We start from the raw sequence: 10,737 nt of genomic DNA, 5'->3' as shown, positions 1-10,737 counted from the left end.
AAAAAAAAAAAAAAAAAAAAAAAAAAAAAAAGAGAAAAGAAAAAATTAGGTGTGATCATACTGTATGTATAAAGTTATATTGTTTTTGTTTTAAGTTAATATTATATAATTTGCCTTTTTCCATTTTTCTTGTCAACTCTTCAAACTTCCCTTTTAGTGACTGTTTAGGACTGCATTTCAAATAGAATTGTCATAACGTAAGCACTTCTCTACTGATGGAAATTGGAATTGTTTCTAATCTGAATCATCTTGAATATTACTATTTTTTCCACATTTAGGACTCTTTTTCTGAAGATAAATTTAGTGAATAAAAATGTAGGAACAAGGTGCATTCCAAAAATTAAACTATTTCATTTTTTTATGTGTACATCCTTTTCACCATAATCTTAACTAGCACAGGGTCTAAAAAATTTATCACTAGAGATATAAAATATCACTGATATAAAATTATCACTGGTGCTCAAAATTTTTTGTTCGTACCTTTCATCTATCTATAGATAGAAGGGTTATCTGTTTTTATCCTTAGTTTGTGTCACTTTACAATAAGATATTAGCTATTGAGCATTTGTGAGCCAGGCGTATTTATCTCAATAACTATGAGAAAAGCATTATTTGTTTCTTCATTTCACAGATGAGAAAAATGAGACACAGAGAAGTTAAGCAACCACAATCTTTGCAACCTGCACAAAGTTCTGGCCAAGTCAGGCTCTGATCCAAGCAGCCTATGAATCCTCAGCCTATGTGCATGCTGCAACTCTTTACATTCAATATCTGTTGCTAATGTTTTCCCCAAATGGTGTTGTTCGTTTTTTAAAATTCATTTTTATTTATACAATTACTTATCATTTCCTCTATAGCTTTTTCCAGTATTTATAATTCTTCTAGTATCACAAATGTTGCCTATGCTTAGATTTAAAAACAATGAATCCCTTAAATCTTTTCTGGAATTCAATAGTCAAAGAGGTATTAAAATTTTGTCATTTCTTAAAATCCTAATATAATCAATAATACTTCCCTTTTCCACTGATTTGTAATGTTTCCTTTATCACAGCAAATTTTATAAGGGCTTGTTTTGATTACTCATTATTGCCCCAGGATTGTCCTGAAAATGACTACAGCTATCTAATATATTTGATGGTAACTGCCAAAAAATATAGGTTTGCTACATTTTAACTTATTTATTTTTTGGTGTTACAAATATGATTTATTCATAGTTTCTTTTGAGCTCTCTTTGCTAAGTTTTCATACTTAGGCTGCATTAATTTCACAAAATGAATTGTTCCATGCTAGGGGTGTAGCTCACAGGCAAAGCACATGCTTAGTACAAGTGAGGCCCTGGGTTCAACCCCTGGCACAGGAAAAAAGAAAAAAATAAAAATAAAAGGAAGAACAAAATGAACTGTTCCAAAACAGTTTATGTTCAGCATGAGCATTTTCAATTCCTTTAACATATGAAATATTCACCTGAAAAATTACCTGGGCCTAAAAATGGTTTTTAGAAGATAATTCTTTGGTAACTTTAAAAATTTCTTCTTCAGTTTTTACTGAAATTTTCAAATTCACTGCATATAAGAGTAGTTTCAATTAAAAGTATCTTCTATAATGGTTTTCATCCTTTGTATATTTCACTATTTGATTTGTTTTTTTCTTCTTTATAAAACCCATTTTGGAATATTGTTTTATCTCTTCTATTTCCTTCCTCCATCTTCCTTAGTGTTGTTCTCTTAAACAATGAATTGAAAGTCTACTTTATTTTTTCCCCTGTTTTAAAGAAAGTAACATAATAGGTTAAGGCAATGAACTTGCTATGGTACAATTCTAGTTGCCGTTCCTTTAAGTTTTGACAGGCAACAGTCTTAATCTTACTTTTGCATTCATAAATACAATTTTAATTTTTCTAGGCCCCCAAATATTTTAAAATTTCCCAGTGATTGTTTCTCTGGTTTGTTTTGCATCTTATTCATCCGGTTAAGATAAAATTTTAAAAAATACATTTTAAGAGCAAAATGTTCAGATATTAAGTATTCAATTTAATGAGTTAACAACTGTATATACACATGCAACTACAGTTACAACCAAAAGAAATGTACATCATTTCCATTACCCAGAGTTCCCTTGTACCCCTTTCCAGGTGACTCCCATCCCCTACCAACTAAGGCAACCACTTTTTGATTTATATCACCACAGATTACTTTTATATGTTCTTGAACTTCATATAAATGAAACCTATAGTATGCTATTGTGTCTGTCTTCTCCTGCTCAACACCATGTTTTGAAACTCTTGAGTATACTGGTAATGTTATTTTTTATCGCTGAGTAGGATTCTATGTTCTAAGAGCAGTTTGCTTATCCATTTTCCTGTTGGTGAACATTAGGGTGGTTTCCTATTTATGAACATTTTGAATAAGGCTGCTATGAACATTTGTGTGGAAATTTTTTACTCATTTTTACAAGGGTTCAGAAGTGTGACATATACATTTGTTTTCCTGAAGTCCAAGATCTTCCTTCTAGTTAGGTAGTCATTTCTCTACTAGCACTGGAAAACAGGCATTTTAAAATTCTAGCTGGTTCAAGCAGAACAGAAATTTATTAAATGTTATTAGGTAGTTCACAGAACTTTTTCTTTTAAATATTTATTTTTTAGTTGTAGTTGGACACAATACCTTTATTTTATTTATTTTTATGTGGTGCTGAGGATGGAATTCAGGGACTCTCACATGCAAGGTGAGAGCTCTACTGCTGAGCCACAATCCCAGCCCAGTTCACAGAACTTTCATGATAACCAAATTATCATGTTTGGAAGCTCATGACTCAATTTTTACTAGAAAGTTCAGAAACATGTTTATCCCACCATTGATGGGCACAATCACTGTGCCCCACAACTGCTGATACTGAGCACAAGCTATGACCCCTGTCATGTAGCCAGTGAAAGCCTTAAGTTTCACTATGCAGTGCTCTTCCCCCCTTGCCAGCAAATGGATTCCTGCAGCACAGCCTGTTGTTCTCCTTTGACTCTGAAGTGTGTAATGATTAGTGAAACCTAAGTCATTTGTCTATATATTCTGAATCTCAAGCCATACATGTTTTTAAAAATCAGGTTAAGCTTTCTAATTTGTAGTTGTTTCTTATTTCTTCTTTAGGGACATCTTGCATTTCGTTATTCTTTTCATCTGAATCTTGGGAACATTCTTTAAAGTTGTCCCTGGCTTTACTGTATTTTCTAATTATACATCAGCAATTTTTTGTAATTTTATATTCTGCTCTCATGTTTTTAGTTTTCATGCAGCCTCTACTTATTTCTCCCTAATCTCCCTCTGCAATGCTGACCTCACTGTAATACAGCATCTTCGTATTTCATTGACAACAGACACTTCTTGGGTTTTCTTTTAAACCTCAGGATAAAGTCTGAAAGATAGCTTACTTTTTTTTTTTTTGTAAAAAGGATCAAGTTTGTCTCTTTTTAGGCTGCACTATTTTTTCCAACACTGATTTTTCTGCCTGATCATCTTTAGTCACCCATGTGTATTAGAGGCTTCTACATTCCTACTTACAAAACTGTCCCTAGGAGGGACTGAAGATATTACCCAATTTAAGAAAATAATGTAAAGAGAGCCAAAAGACTGGCCAACTTGAAAAAAAAACAAACAAACAAACAAAAGTAATCTGGGAACAGCTGTTATACATTTACTGAAATTTCAGTCAGGCACATTGCCTATAATCTCAGTGACTAGGGAGGCTGAGACAGGAGACTTGCAAGACCCTGTTTCAATATAAAAAATAAAAAGAGCTGGGGGATGTAACTCAGTGATAGAGCACTCATGGGTTCAATCCCCAATACTGCAGTAAGGAAGGGAAAAATAAATAAGTAATTTCAGGTTTTCTTTTCCCTTCCCTCCCCCATGAAAAACAAGTTTCTCAGGTATTCTGAGGCTACACCAGTAAAGGGGCTTTTATTGTATGATCACATTGGTACTATTAAAAAAAGCATTTAGGGCTGGGGATGTGGCTCAAGTGGTAGCGCGCTCGCCTGGCATGCGTGGGGCACTGGGTTCGACCCTCAGCACCACATAAAAATAAAATAAAGATGTTGTGTCCACCAAAAACTAAAAATAAATATTTTTTAAAAAGCATTTAAATATATTTTTATTTTTAAAAAGCTTGAAAGTTTTTAGTTTAAAATATCACAAATAAATCTGGAATATCCAAATTATCTGATTATTCAAACAAATGAAACCTGTAATATGCTATTGTATCTGGCTTCTCTTGCTCAACATCATGTTTTAAAAATATTATAAAACCTACACACCATTTGCCAATGTGTACCTCAAGAACAAAATTACATAATTTATTTTGTACTGGGCATTGAACCAATACCACTGAGCCTCATCCCCACCCATGTTTTTATATTTTATTTAGAGACACAGTCTTGCTCAGTTGCTTAGGGCCTCACTAAGTGCTGAGGCTGGCTTTGAACTTGTGATCCTTCTGAGCCACTGGGATTACAGGCATGTTACAGGCATGCACCACCATGCCCAGCTATACGCAATTTAAATACTACCGTGTGTTTGTAATATGATCTAAGAACGCAAAAGATCGTATTATGCTTATACTATAATAATCATGGATTTGCAAACACTAACTGCATTTTCACTTTTTGACTAGACTTTCAGAAAGCAGTAAGTAGCAATGGTCTATTTTATACTTCTCTAGTTAACAGAACTATTTAAACTGTTTAGTTTGAACTATATAGCTTATAGAGGTAGGGAAAATGACACTCTCCTTCTGAATAAATACTGATATTCAACCAGGGTGGTGTGGAATAAATTACAGTTCCTTTCTTATGGTTAACAATCTGCACAGGTGTTGTAAGACTTCCACTACAGAATACTCAAAAATTAATTTCTACTTTGTCAAGAAAAAGTGTGGCCTTAACAAAAATAAAATGAATATTTCTTTATAATTTTTGCTCATTTTTTATCCTTTAGAGAAAGACAAAAGAATTCCTTCATTTTAAAATGGCAAATATTTTCATAGTTCAAAAATAACTTCTATTTCTTTTTACAAATTTGTGTGCATCATGACATATGCAGTACTTACATGCTATTTTTATAGTAAGACTCTGCAAATACTTTCCCATGGTAATTCCTGGCATTTATGTATATTGCAATAACTATTTGTATACACTAACATATGTTCTGTCTAAAATCATGCCAGCCTTTTAAGAAATCCAGTAATAAGTATAAAATAATCTGATAAATCCCTTCACTACTAAAAAATATTGTGATTTTCCTAAATAAAAGCATTAATGGGGAAAATTAAGTTTATCTACTAAACTAAGTCTCAACCAGCATTTTTCAACGTAAGTTCTTGTTTAGCCATGTTCATCCAAGCACAGTACTTTCTCTTCTTGGCTGGACTTGACTCCCTATTCCTTTTCCAAATGGCCACAATCTTACCTCCTCTGACCTCAATATCCATTCTCTACAGTGGAGGGCAGAACATTCTCCTAAGATAAAACACAGAAAACTAATCACCTTCACCTTTTTCATTAAACTTCACTAATCAAGGTGTTTAAGGAATTATGTCCACAGAAATGAAAAGAACAGGACATTTAGGCACATTAAAGGATGGTGTCTTTCTAAGGTATATGAAGTCTCAGTTCCCAACATTTTCCTCCCCCGATATTTAATCTTGTGAAGTAAAATAATAACAAAGCACTGGACTCTTGGGCAGAGGAAAGGGTGATATTGACAAAGGTATGACCTAAAATCACTAAATAATATTGAAAAACCAAAGAAACAAAGCAGGGCCCCCACTAAATACAGCTGCCCATACTTCCAAAGAGAGGTAAAATATTTTTAATAGCTTGCTATTGGAGTATTCTTTATGCTGCCTGCCCCCCACACTTCTTTCTGTCTCTCCTTCCCTCCCTCCCTCCCACTCACTCTCTCTGTCTCTCTCTCTCTCTCTCTCTCTCACACACACACACACACACACACACACACACACACACACACTCTGTCTCTCTCTCNTCACTCTCTCTGTCTCTCTCTCTCTCTCTCTCTCTCACACACACACACACACACACACACATGCACACACCCAAACTGATTTTTTATCCCTAATGAGAAAGTCCATACATCATTAATTTTTTTCTGGTTATGAAGGCAAAGGAGACCTTGGTCTTACATTTTATACTGCTATGACAATTACTACACATATTGTTAAATGTAGAGTTATGGCAACAGATTATGACCCTACATATTTTTTCAAAATAACATTTCCTATAACAAATATATAATTACTTCAAAATAACTAAGTACTTACGAGCTGCTTTGATCTGTCTCTGTGTAGCTTTGTATCTTACATGGCCAAGTCCAAGCACTGCATAATGATCTTGGTTCTGATAAGACACAAGAGAGTCAAGTTTGAAACGGAGTGATATATCCTATCCCTTATATTATGGTACCCTAAAACAATATTTCCCACAGAGAAACTTTCATGGCAGGAGTCCAGTGAGAAGTTCTGAATAAAATAGGATCTCTGGTCATGTAAGTTTCAGAAATGTGAATTACTGTATAGCCTTCTTGATAATTTGTACGCACATAAGCCTAATAAGGGCTCCAAAAAGTCCTCCAATTACAAAAAGGAAAACAAACACAAAGAGGCCCGTAACACCTAGCATTTTCTAAAATTACTTGAAAGTACACTTTTCTCTCTCAACGTCTATTAATACCCTGTAGCCCTCTGAAATCAAGGTACATCTAGGAATATTTCAGAACCAAAGGGAGCATTACAGTAGCTCCTCTGGTTGGGTCAGTGGACAATGACAGCACAAAATGAGGAACCATGTGGAGTAAAGAAGGTAGGCTGAGTAAAAATCAAACTAAGGGAAAAGGTGTCTGTGGATAGGAAGTACCTGTTTTCATTTCTCCTTTGGTTAACATCTAGTGAATTTATAAGCTGAGGTAGCAACTAGAATGAGGGCTCCTTACAGAACTCAAATTGTGCATTCCGTCTTGGAGAATGAAGATAGCTATCAGGTGAAGAGGAAGAGGAGTTGAGGGCACACAACATTGGAGAAAAAAGTCAAATAGGACTGACTAGTTTTCCTTCAAATTCAAGATACGAACATCACATGGATAGATCCTTTATTATGTCTGGAAATCAGTTCACTCTTCTACTTCCTAGCTATTTCAAACATTCTGTCCTTCCCTCATACTTCACACACCTTCCCTCATACTTCACACACCTTTCTCCATCCCCAAGCTGACAGTCGTGACTGCTGCTTAACTAAAAAGCGAAGCTATCCCAAACTAAATTAGATGTATAATAGGGTTTTTTTGTATATCAATTATACCTGAAAAAAAACCATTAAAAATTAGTATCATCCTACTTAAATGTCAGAATCTACCAACCTCCTTGCACTTGGACATGTTCTCCTTCCCTACTTTCACAATTGAGAAAGCCTTTCCTGTCATGATGAATTATTTCAGCTTCCTTTGTTTTGAAATCCATCCTAAGCTTCTCAGGTTAGCATCTTTCACCTTCTTCTAAATTTCAAGTGGATTATTTTCATCAATACATAAGATGCCATTGTCTCTCATCCTTAAAAACCCTTCTGAGGCCATCCTTCCCCAAAGTTCTGCTTGTCAGTTAAGCTTCTTGAGAAAGCTGTTCACACCACATTCTTATCCTCTTGCATTCATTTTTCAACTTCAATCTAGTCTGCTTTGACCATTCTCACCACAGGTGCTGAGATTTGTTTGCATAGGTATTTTCACTCTCACTTGACTTCAACTTCCATTGGCTGTCCTTGAAACATTGTCTCTTTTAAGAGTTAATGTGAATCCATTCTCCACATTCCCCTCCACCTTCCAGCAGACATTTTTAGTCACCTTTACTGGCTTCCTGAAGACTTTCAAAGATCAGTTTTGGGGTTTATCTCTCACGTTGTATAAAATGTGCAAACAAGGCCTCTGGGGGATTTTATCCAACGTGATGATATAATACCTAACACTCGGTACATGCTGAAGACCCCCAACTAACTCTAGTACAGACCTCCCTTCTGATGGCCAGAGGTATAGAGCAACTCCCTCTCTCTAACCTCCTGGCCTATGACCCTCTATTGGTGTTCTAGTTCACTGAAAATGCTGAGCCTTTTCTCACTTCAAGGCCTCCTAAGTTTTTCTCCCTGCCTGGCATATTCTCCTTGTACCTACCCTATTCTTATCCTTTAGGTTTCAGCTTAAATGAGACCTGCATTTCGACTTGGTTGTTGTTTCCTCCAAAGTTCCTGAAAATGACCAGGCCTTAAAATGCTCTAATGGCTTTCCACTGACCACTACTCCTTGCCCTTCCCTCTGTCACAGCAAGTTGCCTTCTTTCAGTTTCTTCTTTCTGCCTTTGCATAAACTCTCTACATGCAATACTATTCTCTTACATCTTTGCAAATCATTCATGTTTTGTCTTAAATGTCAACTCATAGTCCTTTCCCATCTACTCAATCTAAGTTAGTCACCTAGACAGTTTATTCATATCACCCTATTCTAATTCTTTGCCTGGAGCTTACTGGACACATGTTCTGCATTATTTTTTGTCTGCTCAATGGAACATAAACTATGTGGAAGCAACAATGCTGTCTTGTATGGCATAATATCCTTGGTACCTATAATAGTGTTTGACAAGCAGCAGAGGCTTGATTCATACTTGATGAATAAAAATAACGAATTGAACACTGAATCAACCATTACTATGTTCTGATGTCATTTACTTCTGATGTCATTTCTATACCTAAGACTTTTTTTTAACTTCGACATTCCCCTATTTTATCTTCTCCTGACCTTGCCTTCACCCCAAGTTACTATCTTCTCTTTCTTTACAATCCAGCTATGACAGTATTTCATACCTACATCTCTACATCATCATTCCCTGATCACTCCTCAACCCACCAAGAAATTTGTTTTCAGTCCTTTTACCAGAATAGCTTTCAATGAAGCCATGTATACTTGTTTTCTCAAATTCAATGACCTTTCATCATTTCATGTTCTGTGAGCGACCCCTCTCTGAAGCAGTTGACACTGATGAATGCTTTTTCCTTCTTGAGACTTCTTCCTCCCTTAGTTTCTAGAAGAGTATAGTGCCTAAAATTCAACAAATCTTTGTTGAACTAATACATTTCTTTTATTTCCCTATTTTTTTTCAATCCTCCTTAGTATCCTTTGCTGTTCCTTTTCTTCCTACCCCTTCAAATAACCATGTTCTTCAATGTTCAGTCCTTTTCTTTTGAAATTGATGACAGGAGAGTCAGCTAACAGTTTCTGAGTGCTTACTTGCTTTTCTCTTGAGGGTTTTATTCACATGCTTTACCCCATTTAATCCTCAAAACAACCTAAGACACAGGAACCTTATTGTCCACAATTTGTTTAGCATTTATCATGTGCCAAGCGCTAAATGCCTTATATGTATCATTTCATTAATCCCCATTACAACCTTGAAGCTGTTAATAATCTTAACTGTTTTAACAAGGAAAATGAGACATTGAGATGTCCAATAAATTTCCCAAGGTCTCAGTGCACAGAGTGATGGAAACAGACTCGAATTCAGGCACTCTAATTCCACAACATACACATATAATACCTGTTTGTCTATATTCTTCTCCACAACTGATGTCATTCAATTTCTCACAGCCTCAACTACCACCCTGTGCCAATGAGTTCAAATGTCTTTGGCTCTAGTATCTCTTTGGGGTCACAGACCATCTATATCAATGTGGTTATTAGAGCTTCCCCCCCCTCCCCCCGGAAGTACTGGATTGAATTCAGGGATCCTTTACCAATGAGCTTTACATCCCCAGCTTTTAAAATTCTGAAACAGGGTCTTGCTAAGGTGCAGAAGCTGGCTTTGGACTTATAATCCTCCTGCCTCAGCCTGCTGCATTGCTGGGATTACAAGTGGTTCCACCATGCCTGGCTAGAACCTCCTTTTTTTTTTTTGGAACCGGGGGTTGAACCCAGGGCCTTGCAAATGCAATGCAGACACTTTGCCACTGAGCTACATCCCAGCCCCTAGAACCTCAATTTTTGACAAAGCTAAATTTGGATACAGGTAACATTCTCTACAAAATTCCTCATCCTACAGCTTAGTGTTGGTTACTGACTCCAGCAGGTCACTTAAGTCAGAATGCTGAAAACTTTCTGAATACCTCTCCTTCTCTTGTACCATACAAGTAAGGTCACCAAGGCCTGGCAATTATGTCTTCAAAATAAATAAATAAAATCTGTTTCTTCTTGTTCGAAATCCAGCCACAATTTTAGTTCATCACCTTATTCACAGGCTTGGATTACTGCACCAGCCCTATCTCAGTAAATTATTCATTCCTCCCTCTAGGTCTGTCCCCACTTTCAAGCACTTTTCTGTTCTACTAGGAAAATCATTTTTCTTCAATTAGCTTAGAAACTTGATGACGTCCTACTGTCCTGAAAATAAAATTTTAACTCCTTCTTCAGCATATCATAAAAAGGATACAACAGAGTTTGGTCTAGAGTACATTTTAGGCCTAATTCCTCACAACCATCCCTATGTATCCCACTCTACTCATTTTTAATCCTCTACAGTGGAACATGTTCTTTCTCCTTTGTATCTATACCTATCTAGTTTTCTTTGATTCACTAACTGCCACTCATCCTTTGAAGACAGCTTAAAAATAATCTTTCCTGTGAAACCTTTCTGGATTTC

General features: G+C 35.9%; 1 protein-coding gene across 8 annotated transcripts in view; it reads right to left on the bottom strand.

Annotated features, from left to right (window-relative positions):
- The window catches only part of Dnajc2 (DnaJ heat shock protein family (Hsp40) member C2), a 30,945-nt gene that overhangs the window by 16,852 nt on the left and 3,356 nt on the right, over nt 1-10,737 (bottom strand). For 4 of the 8 annotated variants that reach the window (XM_048786176.1, XM_048786174.1, XM_015488379.2 and 1 more), the window contains exon 3: nt 6,328-6,403. In XM_048786176.1, the coding sequence (XP_048642133.1) occupies nt 6,328-6,403 (76 nt within the window). Of the gene's footprint in view, nt 1-1,464; nt 1,762-5,456; nt 5,507-6,327; nt 6,404-10,737 lie in introns of all 8 variants that reach the window. The other 4 variants (XM_048786180.1, XM_048786177.1, XM_048786181.1 and 1 more) reach the window with 4 other exon arrangements.

This window comes from Marmota marmota, unplaced genomic scaffold (genome assembly GCF_001458135.2).
Source record: "Marmota marmota marmota unplaced genomic scaffold, marMar, whole genome shotgun sequence".
Taxonomy (NCBI): domain Eukaryota; kingdom Metazoa; phylum Chordata; class Mammalia; order Rodentia; family Sciuridae; genus Marmota; species Marmota marmota.
Note: the sequence above shows the minus strand (reverse complement) of the source record. Positions and strands in the feature narration are given on the sequence as shown.